Here is a 14,968-nt window from a genome sequence, read left to right on the forward strand (position 1 = left end):
GACGGATCTATTCGATAATTTTTATTCGAATAGTTTTCAACGAATGTTTTCTTACTAACTATCGAATTATTCGAATGAATTGCAACTATCGAATGTTTCGATAGTATTCATTCGATAGTTCCCACTACTAAAAAATATAGTTATCGACATCAGAAGTTTAAAGTGGTCTTAAAATGATTCTTGTGTTGTCATTGTATGGATGTCGTCGTACTCGTTGAAGAGACTTTAAGTTGATAAAGAATAATTTGATTTAAATTACAACCAAGAAGTTTTGTATATTAGTTTTTCCCAAATTTGTATTAAATTGTTTCGTTTAAATACAAAATATGAGAATCACCTCAATTTTATGAATGAAATAGTTAAAATATTGCCTTATCTGAACATTAACGTCTCTATCTCACTCCAGATGATAGTTTTTATACGTGTTTACGCTGTTTTTTCAATGAACCGTAGTGATGATTTGAATATTTGAATTATTTAAGAATAAGTTCTATTATTACATTAAAAAACATTGAATTTGTTGATATAAAATATCTGCGTCGGCTAATATTGTATTTTGTGTTCAACATTCAAAAAAATGCTAGTCCAAGAATATTATGTAGATATCTAATAAGTATATTACAATATCCAATGGTGTATACCTTGTTAGTGTGAATCTCATTTTACTTTAACCCCCTGTAGCTACGAAACAAAGAATCGGACCTATGTTGATATAAAAAATAAATCTAATTTTTACGTGAGGAATCTCCCTATGAGATATGGCAGGTTTCCTGAGACACCCTGTATAGTCGACAACGACAAAATGTACTATAGGACTGAAAATGTCACAGATATAGGTACCTAGTACCTATTATACCTAGTCATTGAAGACAGGTAGGTACACGAATTGCAGGAGGGTACCTTTAACAGAAAAAAAGTTTTGTTATTACCAGTATTCCTTTGAAAGAGGAAAAAATACCCTATAACTTTCTTTATTGCATGTTTTTAATGTGGTCTAGAACTTATTAATTGGTGTCTGAACTATAGGAGTATAAAGATCGTAAATTATTTACAACAATGTAAATAGACAGAGTAATTTGTGACAGAGTGTAGCAATGTTTTTGGGAATCTGGTAGACAATGATTCAGTATTGAAACTAAAATAGTTTGTCTTCCCAGTGTAAACTGGGATTTAGTGGTCACTAACACAACTTACTGAAACGTATCACAGCCCTGAGCAACGCATGACACTTATATTTCTCTGTTATGGTAACTAAAAAAAAGTTGTTACATGTTGTGTACTTTAAAATAAAGACAATGGGAGTTTGAACGTGTTTTGGTATCATTTAAAAGCATAATAGCTTTAAAGAATATTCAAATAAATCGTTGGTCTGCACATTATATTTTTTGTTTATTATTTAACAGCATTAAAAGAATGCCAAAAGTCTTACTCACGAACCCAGCTTTCCTGTTAACCCTGAGCAACGCATGACACATATTTCTCTGTTATGGTAACTATAAAAAAAAGTTGTTACACATTGTGTACTTTAAAATAAAGACAATGGAATCATTTAAAGGCATAAAAAGACCAGCTCCCAGCGTTCCTGTAACCCTGAGCAACGCATGATACTTATATTTCTCTGTTATGGAAACTAAAAAAAAGTCGTTACAAGTTATGTACTAAAATAAAGACAATGGAAGTTCGAAAGACCTTTAGCATCATTTATAGAAATAAAAAGAACATCCAAATCAATCCTTGGTACCAAACATCGACAAAGAAACAACCAAGACCCAAAACTTACCCGACCAAAGCCTGCGGCACTACACCTGGGGGTGGTACTCCATAACCCGCGAATATCTTCGCCGCTACCGGGGGGTTTTCGAACAACATACTTCCCTTTTTCTCTCTACCAAACGAGAAGTGTCTTTCCTCTATTTCCCTTTCGTCTTTTCCTCCAAAATCAACACACGACAGTACGCACACTACACTCTCACCCTTAGCGACCCTCGCGCGAACTGAAACTACAACAGACGACTGCGATGCCGGCTGGCGGGCTGCTAGGCAAGCAGGCGGGCAGCTGCACGTTGTCGTTGAACGAACGTGGGGCGAGGGGGCGGCGCGGAGGGGCGGCGAACGGCGGCCCTTCTGCCTGGCCGCCGGCTGTTGTGTACGGCCGCCACCGCCGGAGGAGGGACGGGCGTCAATCGGACTGAGGAGGGCCAGGTGAAGCAGTAAACATGAATAACGAAAAAATCCTTCAAATTTTTGAGAGATGAAAAGAGTTTTTTTTTGCCCCCCTGAACGAAAACTGCATATCGAAAACCTAAAAATTTACCGATATAAAAACAGATTCGAGAAAATCTGCGAATTATCAAGCATTTTTTAAAATATGAAATTAAGTTTTTGGCATTATTTGAAGCTGCGGATGAATTTTGACCACAGAACATGCACGAACTTACTTGGCAGGTGACACGGGCATATTATGACATGGGGTTGCCTATTAAACGCACAACTTCAGTAGTTCCTGTTGACTACGTTGTACCCAATATCTCTGGATGTATCAAAAAACGAAGAAAAAAAGAGTGAAACCAAAACACTTAATGCGTGTTTTGATTGCTAGAACTACAGCTAGATATAAACCTACCTTTAAGGTCCACCGACCGCCAAATCTTAATTTTTTTCAGTCCCTCCAGGATATATTAAGAAATTTCTATCAAACCAAAGCAATCAAAACTTGTTCGTGTAACTAAAAAAAATCACAAGGAAAAGGTTGTTTTGGTTACAACAAACGTTGTTTTGAAACGGCAGACTTTTTCCTCTTTTGTATACAATATTCTTGGTTTGGAATTTCAACACAATCTGGCAACCCTGCAATAAATGTCAATGAGGAAATAATTATGGCGATTTCAATTTTGAATAACTTCTACATTTTCATTTACTATATTTTTTAAAAATAAGGAACAAAAAATACATGAAATCCGTTCATGAAATACATCATTGACTTCTAATTGTATTGTTATGAAAATTTAGAAAAGTTACACATATTTAATGTGCAGAAAAATACTTGCAACGACAACAGACCATACCAAGTAATGTAAGAATGAGGAGGTATATTTAAAAAATAAATATCTGATATACGGCAAATACTCCAAAACCTAGAAAGGCCATGTTTTATTTAAATAACAAACAAGCTCACAGAGAGAGTCGAAATCCGTTAAACTGGAACATTCTCTAAACACAATTTATCTAGGTATTACCACAGCCTATTCATAATCAGCCTGCCGACTTAACAATCACTTGCTTAAAAATATGCGTAGCTACTTAAACAATCAAAAAACGTAGAAAAACACATCTCTAGAACGGTGGAAAAAATCACTAGGGCAGAGACAAGGGTTAAAAAAAAGTTCTGTTGTAGCCGTTAAATTAAAAATAAATTCCAATAATTTCTCATGGCCTTATTGATTATATTTTATTTTCCGCATGTCCTACGGTTAATACCATGCTTAGTAGGACACCCGGTACATTTTCAAGAAGAACAAGAAAATCCATAACCAAATCGGCGTCAATGAATTGACATAAACTGCTAAGATTTTTCGATCAATACTTTTTAACATTGGTACCAATCACTAATCCTAAAATCCCCTAACAATATATTGCCAACTATTTCAATCTCGATTTCAATTATTGGGGATCGCTCTGTAGCCATTTCCTGACAGCTGAGTAACACCAGGTGCAGTTGACTGACGCCCGATTTACATTTATAGGTTCTCCACTCAAAAAGCAAAAGTTGTGGCCCATGCATGTCGTATAGAAAACGTGGTTTCAAATGTATTTAAATAGGGAAAATATGTACATAATTCCTTTAACACTGTCGTACAATTAAGTAGATCGTGATATTAGCAAACTCAGCCATAAAGATAACATTAGCAAACAATCGAACATACTTATACTGTTGGTAAAACATTTAAATATATAACAGTAACTCAAATATGTATGTAATATTGTTCATAATAAAAATAAAAAAATTAGATATAAAAATCTGGACTATCCATTAAAATTAATATAATACCATACGATCGAAAAAAAAACGGCGTCAAAGACGGCTGGAGAATGTCACAATCTATGATAATTTTGGCGAGGTCAAGCCCTAAACTTCATTTACAGGCCCCGTACTCTTCTTTATTTTTTACTGGCGTTTCGTGTCAGTTGGCCTTATTATAAGATTGTAATTTATTTTTATATGAATTAAAAATTATTTTTAAATGGGGTATAGTTTAAATTTTGAGAAATTATTTTTTGGAAATTAGATTTGTGCGTTTGGAAACGTTATATCCTTTTTTAATCTTTCTATAATTAGTGTTCAATGTTTGTCAATTTTTAGTAAATGACATCTAGAGATTGACCTCGCGAAAATTATCATCGATTGTCATTTCCGAGCCGACTTCGACGCCATTTTTTTCGAACATACGGTATTTAATATCTGCATTACTTAATACCTAATTGAAATAATATACTTGGAGTTATTGCCAATATTTGGATAGTTAAATTGTTCAAAATATGTGGATAATTTTAAATTATGTCTGTAGAGATTAAATTTTTAATATTTCAACAGACAACAGCTATTGTGCATCCAAACATATCAAATTCAATGCATAGCATAAAATTTTTATTCAGCTTTTTAAAATTAAAAAAAATGCAATGGAAAACATCATACGAATCATAACCAATATGGCAATTAAAGTTACAATAGTGTAGCAAGATATTTTTATTAATTTTTCAATATTTTAATAGTATTTGTTAATACAACGGTATGATTTAACCACACAGCTAGTAAAATAAGTAAAAATACCCTTTATTACTTCACCTTCTAGATATTAATGACTATATTTTCCGTTAAGTATTGACAGTTTAGTGTTTTTACTGATTTGTTTCACGTGAGGTCTTTATTCTATCAAATCTATTATATTAAAACTTGAACAGGACCAATATATTCAATCTTGCTGATTATACAAGGTGTCCCAGAAATAAGTGCAAGTATTTTAACTGGTAGTATAGTTCAACCCCAGAAACACGCCTATGAGGCTTTTCTAGCGAAAATTTGTTTTTGAAAATTCGGAATTTTTTGAAAAAAATTTTGGAGTTTTTTTTAGTTAAAAAAACATAATTTCTTGATAATATGGCAATATAACATAGGTAGTAGATTAAATTGACAAGAAAGAAAATCCAGAAAAGATCCAGTGCTTCATTTTCTTCTCAATATTAATTTCCAGGAAAGCAAACTTTAACTCGAAATTCAACTAAAAAGGAAACAAGCACACCCTCTGGCTGGCATTCTGCATTTGATTACAAAAGATACACAAAACTTTATTCACTGCCGCCGTGCCGCCTTTTTATCCCCGTTGTTCTTGCTGCTGCCGCCGCCTATCGGTCGATGCTAGCGTCAATAATGAATTATTCAACAAATTAAATTGGCTCCTGAAAAAATTATCGATCGAGCCAAGAGACCCGGTTACGGAGAGGGTAGGCAATCTCCTCCTATGAATATTCATCTTACGTCATTTGGATTTTAAGCTTTATTGAAAACTGTTGTATTAGAATGTTGGAAAGTCATCGGAGGCTATTTACCATATCGGAGTGCGCCAAGCCATTAAACTGTTTTCTTTTTCTCAAAATAGAACAGAAATATTCAGTTTTCAAGAAGGAACACGGTTAAAATAAAAAAAATTGTGTTGTAACGTTTTTAGTTCGTTACATGTATTTTTTATATATGATTTATATGATGTCTGGCGTATCGTCACCCGATTCCGTATCGTTCAGGCCGGATAGTTTATTTGACGCGCTTGGCGTGATTTTTACGTTCTCTGGTCCACAACCCTGTTATCGTTTGACACAACCCTGTTATCGCTCTGTGGAGGCGCTGTCAACATCGCTTCTATCAACTCTCTGTGCTGTCGACTGACTTTTGCTTTTAGCGCTTTGTAGCCTAACCTAACCATCCCGGCTTTTAGAAATGGTGATTATTTAAATCTTGCTGTATAATCTGAATCAGCTGCTATTTCAAAGCAACAGGTAAAGATAAAATATTATCCTTTTAGATTCGATATTATTACTGCATATTTTTAGGGTAGAGTTTTGGATGTCCCAACCTAACTTGTATTTGTATTTTGCTGGCACGTTGGCGTCCCTTTTCTTTTGTCCTCCAGAATGTCCCTTGGAAGAAAGGACATGTTCTCTGTTATTTAGTGAGCCCTCGGAAGTAATTCGAGGTAGGTTCATTTTGTTTATTAGACCTTGTTTGATTTTAAACAAGAGTTTCGTATTTTTAGGGTCCAAGGTACGGACTATTTACAAGGTACGGGCATTATCCAAGGTCATAGTAGTATCCAAGGTACGGGTAGTGTTCCCCTGTACCGTTGTCTTATGGGCGGACTGTGTCCCAGGTTATGGTTCAAGTTACGGACAATATCCAAGGTCCTAGTAGTGTTCCAAGGTACGGGTAGTGTCCCCATATTGCTACAGTATGGATACAGCGTAAGCCCCATGGTCTTTATATTTTTTATACATAATAATAAAAAAATAAAAATCAATTACTGAACTAGATATAATCACAAGGTGTTATATCCGAATGACAGTGTGTATCCAAATCCAAACAAGCATTTTAACAATCAATAAAACGGCGTACCTGGCAAACATCAGCCGAACAGAAGATTAAAGATGGAATAAAAAGTAGAAAAAAGCCGTCTGCCTGTTTCGTGCATGCATTAAAATTAGATTTCAAACAGGATGTTTGAACTTAAAACGTTTCATAGGCCATACGAGAAATTATCTTAAGAGCCTGCGTATTTAGACCTAGGCTTTCAAAAATAATTTATGTACGTACTACTGAGAAATTTGCCTTTATAAATCCCAAAGAAAACGATTTTAGGTCGAATAAATATTTATCCTCTTAATTGGGATCTGTTGTTGACAATGCGGAGGAGAAAAGCCTGTAGAAAGACAATAATTGAGGAGCAATTGATTGAAAAAATTGCCTTGATAATTCCTATTTTTTTTATTTATTATTAAACCAATTTGAAAATAAAAAAGCATACGAAATTTTATGAGCTATTTTATATAGTGATTTTTTTATGTTAGGAATAAAATAAAACTTTAAGAAATATGATTTTTTTTAACCTGGCTGGGCAATTAAAATGAAAGAGTAAAGGAACAGAAAATACATATATGTACATTCCTATCCTATATCCTTATATCTAGGCATCCGCAGGAATATTTTCTGTGATAAAGGGTTTAAATAGCCGGCGCATTCACCATTTTGTCATTATACTCTAGATTTTGTAAGTCTGGTTAAATTTATACATTTTTTATATTATATAAAAAAGTTAAATAAAGAAGTAATTTCGATTGATATTATAAAATGATAATCGTCAACGCATGTGGCGATATTACGATCAGAGACGAAATAAAAACATTCAATGGGATCAAAAATTAAAAGAAAAACGGATAATCGCTAAAAAATTTGAAACCAAAGTAATCAAAAGTCATCCTTGCAACTTCGTGTCGACTGGATAAATAATAATAATAATTTTTAATAATCAGTATTTTTCACTTAATGAATAATGAAATTAAGATTTTACGCTAACTAAAATTCAAAGTCTGAAGTTTGGGAGACTTCTAGAAGTACCTTAGAATTTTAATAATAATGACGAAATTAAAGAATATTGAATACTTAGTAATAATTCATTAACTATAATATAATATATAATTAGTAGATATTTTGGCAACATAGCTAGTTATAGTATGTCCCCTTGATCAGTAAGAATTAAAATTACTGATTTAGCTGAATAGATGATGATTTAGATGAAGTTACAGGGGGATCAAAAGTGTGCCATGAGTTACTTCGATATGGTGATGAGCAAATGGAAGACCAAGACTCCCTTCGTCTTGTGCGTGCAGTTAATAAGTAGTTTTAATCTTGGTATTGCAGGGTCCAGTCATGATGTTGGTCTTGTTGCAAAATTTTTGCAAGTCTTGCATTTTTTAATAGATTTTTACTAGATGCACTTTCTGCATAGAAAATCTTTAAATAAATGGTATTTTAGTAATTTAATGCAAATAAAACTTAAAAAAAATTCTAGAACATTATTGAATCAGCGTTTCATTCTTTAAAATGTTATGCAATAGTCGGGAAAACACTATTTGTAATAAACTTGAACAAATAAGTCATTTTTTATGTGAACATAACGGTTCATAAAGTTAATGAAAACTTTGTAGTACGGTTCTGGTCCAGTTAGTGGAGTGTTCGTTCCTTTCCTAGCTAGATTATAGGCAAAGCAAAGGAAATGATCTAGCTAGGAAAGGAGCGAATACTGGACCAGAACTGTTCTGTTTTCCAAGCGGGAACCAACTGAAAGCGGAACTGAAGAATCTGGAAGACTCCTTCCGTAACCTGGAATGGGTGTCTTCCAAAGGTCTAAGACACTCGAAAAAGTTCCTCAGAACTTACGACCGAGAAAAATTAAAGGTTTTCCTTGATTTAAGTAAAAACAATCTACGGATTGTCACGGGGTTTCTAACAGGACACTGTCTCCTCAATGAACACCTCAGTAGGCTGGAGTTGAGAAACAACGGCGAATGCAGATTCTGTGGAGAAAATGGGGAAACACCAGAACACCTTATCACTGAATGCGCCGAGACGACGATCATTCGTGCCATGAACTTTGGTACGGCTGATGTTGAGAATGGAGAGGATCTCTGTGGAGCCGTCTCAGATACTGGCTTTTGTTAAAGCCCTGAGACTGTATGATGAGTTATAACTCGTTATAACTGAAGAAAGGGGAACACATAATAGATCTGTAAGGTCGCGGTGATTAACTCCCCTCCTAAACATTCTACATTCTACATTCTTCAAGACCGCAAGAGTTTTCCATCTTTGGTCTTGGTCTTGCAGATCTAAAGCTAGTCTTGATCTTGCTTTTTGTGCAAACCAATATCGCAAAACTAAAACCTCATCATTACTTCGACAAAAAAGGCTGTGCTCGACTAAAATTTTCGTGAGATTTAATAAATTTGTGTTGGCACCTTCGGAAATTTCCACATATAGCATATTAACTAAGATCATCACCTCATATTTAACACCCTTGCAAAGCCCATTTACTGATTTTAGTTCAGTTATCATAACTTGAGCGAATTACATAAATTTCTTTGTACAAGATATAGATACATTCTGACCAATTCGTCTTGTCGAAAGCACTCCGTCCTCACACAAAGTGACCATAATTCACGCGGGAAAACGTCACGTCAAGCAAAGGGTTTTGCTTCTGGTGGGCGGCTCGTAAATTCGGCCTCGGTCGCCCGCTTTTTGGCACGTCGCCTCTTAGTCGACGCCGCCGCCGAATCTGGTGTCGGGCGACGACGGCTCCGGGCCAGAGCGTCGCGGTGCCGTCGCCGACGCCGCGGTTCTGCGTACCGACGACGCACGAACGAGAAACGGTCACGCGATGCCCGCGAAATACCACGTTTGCGAAGGAACGGTATCTCTTTTTTATGAAAATTTTTAGTGTTTTTTTATCGATATAATGTGGGTGATTCCATTCTAAAGCCGAGGACAGACTAACGAATGATACCATTCGTTCGTATTGTAGCATTACTACCCGTTCGCATCGGGTGACATGACACATTTGAAAGAATCTTTTTCTTTCGCTTAGGGACGCACGATTCGAATCGATTTTAATCGAAGATCGATCTTTTTGCCCAAAATATCGATTAAAATCGATCGATTTTTATCAAACGATCTTTTGGTAGAATCGATCTTTTTTCAAAATCGAAGATCGATTTTATTTATACATTTTTACAGGGTTATTTATTTGTTATAATAAAAAAAAAACACTTTAGTTTTGTTTGAAAATTTGTTTACAGTGCATCTCTAATAAAACGCCATCTAGCAATGAATTGAAAAATTAAGTTTAAGTGCTCGCTACCGCATGCGCCTATGTCTGTTTATCACTTTGATATTAGGTGTCAGATTTTTGTCGGTGATTCCCATATTTTTATATTTTAGATAACAGAATATTTTTTGATTTTAGCTTCTTTCCAACCGACTGTTATATCAAAATTACAGAATTTACCAGTACAAATTCTGTGTCAAAATCATAATAAGCATGCAAAAAGCCGAATAATTCTATTTTAACATTGTCATAGTATTTTTAATTTTTACAAGTATGTCTCGGTTTGTGGGTGTTTCTGATTCAGTTTGGGATGACTCTTATTCAGTTTCAATTTTAAATGTGTTAATAAACGGTTTTACGATTTTTCTGTATCTATTTTTTTTATAATTATATTGTATTTTAATTATACCAGTACACCAATACCAAAGCCAATACATTCAGAATCGAATATCGATATTTAATAAGATCGATCTTTTGTTTCCGATTTTTTTCTGGATCGATCTTGTTATGTCCGATCTTGAATCGATTCAAAATATCGATTTATTTTATTTTTGGGACATCCCTTTCGCTAGCATTTCCACCGTTCGTACTCTTTCCAGTTCCTGCATTTTGCCGATACGTTCACACTAAGGTGCACCAAAAAAAATTTATTTTGGTGCACACAGTTTTTTTTTCTTTTTAGTTAAAATCTGCTAAAAAGTTTAAGCTTTTAATATTAATATTAAGAGCCGCCTCATCGTGATTTTCTATTTCTCATTTAAGTAACACGAGGAAACAAATTCTTTTTGTTTGGAATTTTATTGCGTTCTAACAAATAAAAAAATAAAAAGAATTATACAGGGTTGTTCACCACATACGACACGGAGTATTGTAGCTAAACGATTAGAGTTTTACAAATTGTAAGTTTTTGGTTCGTTGAAGGACTATTAGAGCTACAATTTAAAAATAATTTTACAAGATACAGAGTGTCCCAAATAAGTAAAAAATATTATAGTTGTATTTTTTTAAATGGAACACCCTGTATATTATTCTATTTTCGGATTTTACGATTGAAATAAGGTAAATTTGATTAAGGTTTATCACACTTAAACCTTACCGTTTTTGAAATATTTTCAATTTTGTGAAATTGCAGTAAAAATTTTAAGGCTTCATTTCTCCAAGGGTATCAAAGTTTTTAATACTAAGTATTTGCTGAAGATTATTTATTGGTCATATATTGTGTTGCAATAATAAAAATTATACTACCTTATACAGAGTGTCTAAAAATTTATATTAAATAATTACTAGTTTTAAACGGCAATAACTTGTTTAATTTAAATGGAACACCCTGTATATTTTACTATAATCAGATGCACAATTTAATTGTCTATTAAATTGTATTATACCAGTTTTTACCTATCTCTTCAAGTTTTCGTAGAAAATGCATTTTCTTATAATTTAGACCTCATTTGTCACTATACCCACGGAATATTGACATTTTAGATTATTTTTAAAAATGTAACAAATTTTAAAAGAGTACTAGATGCTAATATTGTCGATATAGTTCGCTTATTTCATTAAAAAAAATAAAAAAAAAAGGTTTAAATACTTTTTGTTAAAGAGGACCAATTAATATGATCCCAGGATTCAAACTACGTTAATTGGCTGTTTACGTTGATTAATAGTAATTGCTCCAAACACTAAAAAACTGAATTTCGTATGTGTATCAGACGTCAACAAACATTTTTTGACGAATGCTTTTATTATTTATAACAGAGACGTTCATTTTCATCAACTTATTATTATATTGATTCCTGAGTCAAATCTACATTTATTTAGATCAATTTAATAATTAAAACAATTAAGTATGTAATAAACTAATTTTTGGACGGAAATAATGGTTCTATATTTAATGGGTGTATACTCTGTACAAAGATTTAAATAGTTTTCTAGTTTAGCTACAATTAGTAGTGGGAACTATCGAATGAATACTATCGAAACATTCGATAGTTGCAATTCATTCGAATAATTCGATAGTTAGTAAGAAAACATTCGTTGAAAACTATTCGAATAAAAATTATCGAATAGATCCGTCATCTGCCTTGAAATATTGCATTCTAGTAATTCGGCAGCAAAAACCATTCATTTATAAAATTCATTCATTTATCAAATTCATTTATTTGTCAGGATCGATTATAATAAAATATTAACTGGATTTTAGTTGTCGCCCGGCGACGTAGGTTTCTTTCCGAGAAACACGACAGCGGTCGGTGGCAATGCTATGAAAGAAGCCGGCATCTTTGATTTTTGCGGAGTCAGATATAGATAAGGACACATTATTTTTTTTTTTTTATTGAGGTGCTAGTATTTACACAGAAAATACATTATGAAGGGCGCTGTTGCCATATTTTGGCATTAGTTGATATTAGCAAAGAATATTATTGTTTGGCTTTAGTTAGTTAGGGATAGTATGTCTATATATTCTGTATTTTTTTTATTAATATTCTGTTGTTACACTGCAATAATACTTGTTATTTTGGATGTAAGAACATGAAAGTGATTTTTAATTTTTTTAAGCAAAGACTGGTTTAATAAATAATAATAACAGTAATAATTTGTTATACCTATTAACAACAAAATTTAAAATGATTTAATATAAATATTTTTTTAAGTAGTAGCAAAATATAAACAACAAATTAGATGTCAAAATTATTTATATTAGATCCTATTTAAAAATAATATAGTCTTTAAATTTTTTGGCAACGTTGGTTTGTTAAATAATAATAATTACAGAACTAATTTGTTATATTAACAACAAATTTTAAAATCATGAAATATAAACATTTATTAATTTTCTAAGCATGCAGTGTAATGGAACGAAAATATAAATAAAAATTAGAAATCAAAATTATTTATATTAGGTGCTTTATATCTCTATTTAAAAATTATATTAATTAATTATATTACTTTTACTGGCATTTACTTTAAAAAATAAATGAAATATTTCTTCGCAAAAAACTACATGTAAGAGAATTAGCATAAACAAAATACAAACATCGTTAACTTTTTTTTAAAATTGGCACGTGTAAAACTTTCATTTTAATTTTCTCACCCCATAGTTTGAGTTCGATTACCATTTACTTAACCGCATTACTTAAATATGATTATTAAGTTCAACTAATTCATATTATTAAAACATCTAAAATACAAATATGTATTTTTAAAATTAATTGTAAGTTCATCTCATCTCTCTTAAAAATTGCTACTTCTCAAAATTTCCCATTAAAAAATAGACCATATACCATATAAAATTAAATAATTGAAAGATCGGACTACGGAAAACCACACAAATTATCGAAAAAATTTTGACCACCTGCACATGCACACAATCGTCAATAAATAAAATTAAAAAATAACTACTATTTTAGTATTTTAACTATTTTAATAAACGCAAAAATAGCACAGTATTTATACGGCGAAGTTATAAAAATTTGGAAGAACTAATAATGCACTGACGCATACAAAAATCAAACGAATACTAAATTTCATTTATCAAAAGCATTCGATAGTCGTGGCTCAACGATAACCATTTAGTCGCACGGCGAGATTGTCACATATGCTTTAGTATACAAATGAATGAATGATTTTATTCGAATAAAACCATTCGATAGTTGAAATCATTCATTCATTAACCATTCGATAGTCTAAATCATTCGATAGTTCCCATCGCTAGCTACAATACTCCGTGTCGTATGTGGTGAACAACCCTGTACATAAAAAGAAAAACAATTTTCAACATCAACTTCAAAATAACCAAACTAATTAAGGAAGACTGGATAAGCGGTGTATTCATTCAAGCTGATAGCTCAAAAACGAGAACTATGAATAGAGGTATAGCTGGAAAATTGTGACAAAGAATGTCACAATTTTCCAGATGAAATATCGGCTATCCCCTATTGTGTAGTGTAGAAGAAATAATAAGGCAGGAGAGAACTCAGGAGTGGAACTCTGTAACTAAATACCGATGAAGAATACTGTCCTTGGCCGTAGAAACTAAACGGCAAGCGACAATATTCTTCATCGCTACCGATCGCTGTTTAGTTCCAACCCTGCTTTCAGTTGCCATCGTCATACATAGCCAAGAAGCGCCGAAGGCATTTAATTCCATAGAAGTAAATTATAGCCTAATATGGGAATGTATAATTCTAAAATTCTGAATACCTTGAGAGAACTCAACCTGAGCACCGAGGCAAGATAATCACAAGAGCAGCGAATAGGCAGATAAAATCAATGCCATTCGGATAGAACATGTTTGGCGATGTCTATCGACAATTCACATAAGTTTTTGTGCGGTTTTGTAACTTTGAACGAAACATAATTTGAACGAAGTTTTTTAAAGATGGCGGCAGCTATAAACAATGTTCAAAATTGTAACAAGTGTTTTGTGAATTTTAAGCAAAGCGATACTATAATTAAATGTAGCGGAATATGTGAGCAAATAGTGCATAAGCATTGTACCAATCTCGGAAGAAATGAAAGTAAAATCTTACCAGAGTGTCCTAATCTACGATGGTTTTGTGATCAATGTGTCAAAAACACATCTATTTTGTCAGCAGTCTTCCAGAATTTAGACAAGAAATTGAACGAGCTTCTGGAAACTGTAAGTACACAGTCTACACTAATTAAGGAGCAAGGCACAAGAATACACACACTGGAAAAATCTTTGAGTATTTACCAAAACCAAGAAAATAAAAATATTTGCAATAATATAACCAAAACCAAAACAACAAAGTCACCGCCATCTACAACTGCAACGTTGACTGGAACACAACAAATAGAGGAATCTAGACTTAATCCAAGTGTTATTAAGATAAACCGCAAGAGGGAGACAAATAGCAACAATTTGTCGAATAAGGGCGCCGAAAAAAACCGAAGCTATTAACAAATCGCATAGAGAGTGTTCGCATCAACAACATAAGAAATCCGGAAGACCTAAGCAGCAGAGGTACATCAAGGGAGCAATGTAGAGAAGACAAGTCTTAAAGCTGTTGAGAAGCATGCCTGGA

General features: G+C 33.1%; 3 protein-coding genes across 7 annotated transcripts in view; 2 read left to right on the forward strand and 1 right to left on the reverse strand.

Moving 5' to 3' along the window:
* Window positions 1-14,968, forward strand: part of LOC115884437 (TWiK family of potassium channels protein 18-like) — a 333,903-nt gene that overhangs the window by 135,016 nt on the left and 183,919 nt on the right. The window lies entirely within an intron of this gene.
* Window positions 1-14,968, forward strand: part of LOC115884436 (inositol polyphosphate-5-phosphatase A) — a 283,771-nt gene that overhangs the window by 114,413 nt on the left and 154,390 nt on the right. The gene's annotated exons all lie outside the window — the stretch shown is intronic.
* LOC115884439 (RNA-binding protein Musashi homolog 2) overlaps window positions 1-14,968 on the reverse strand; it is a 153,392-nt gene that overhangs the window by 49,401 nt on the left and 89,023 nt on the right. For 2 of the 4 annotated variants that reach the window (XM_030903020.1, XM_030903023.1), the window contains exon 1: window positions 1,781-2,027. The exons of the other annotated variants lie outside the window; for them this stretch is intronic. In XM_030903020.1, coding sequence (XP_030758880.1) covers window positions 1,781-1,869 — 89 coding nt within the window. In that variant the 5' untranslated portion in view covers window positions 1,870-2,027. Of the gene's footprint in view, window positions 1-1,780; window positions 2,028-14,968 lie in introns of those variants that run through there. 4 annotated transcript variants of the gene reach the window in all.

Source organism: Sitophilus oryzae, unplaced genomic scaffold (genome assembly GCF_002938485.1).
Source record: "Sitophilus oryzae breed Bouriz unplaced genomic scaffold, Soryzae_2.0 scaffold_249_pilon_pilon, whole genome shotgun sequence".
NCBI classification, from domain to species: domain Eukaryota; kingdom Metazoa; phylum Arthropoda; class Insecta; order Coleoptera; family Curculionidae; genus Sitophilus; species Sitophilus oryzae.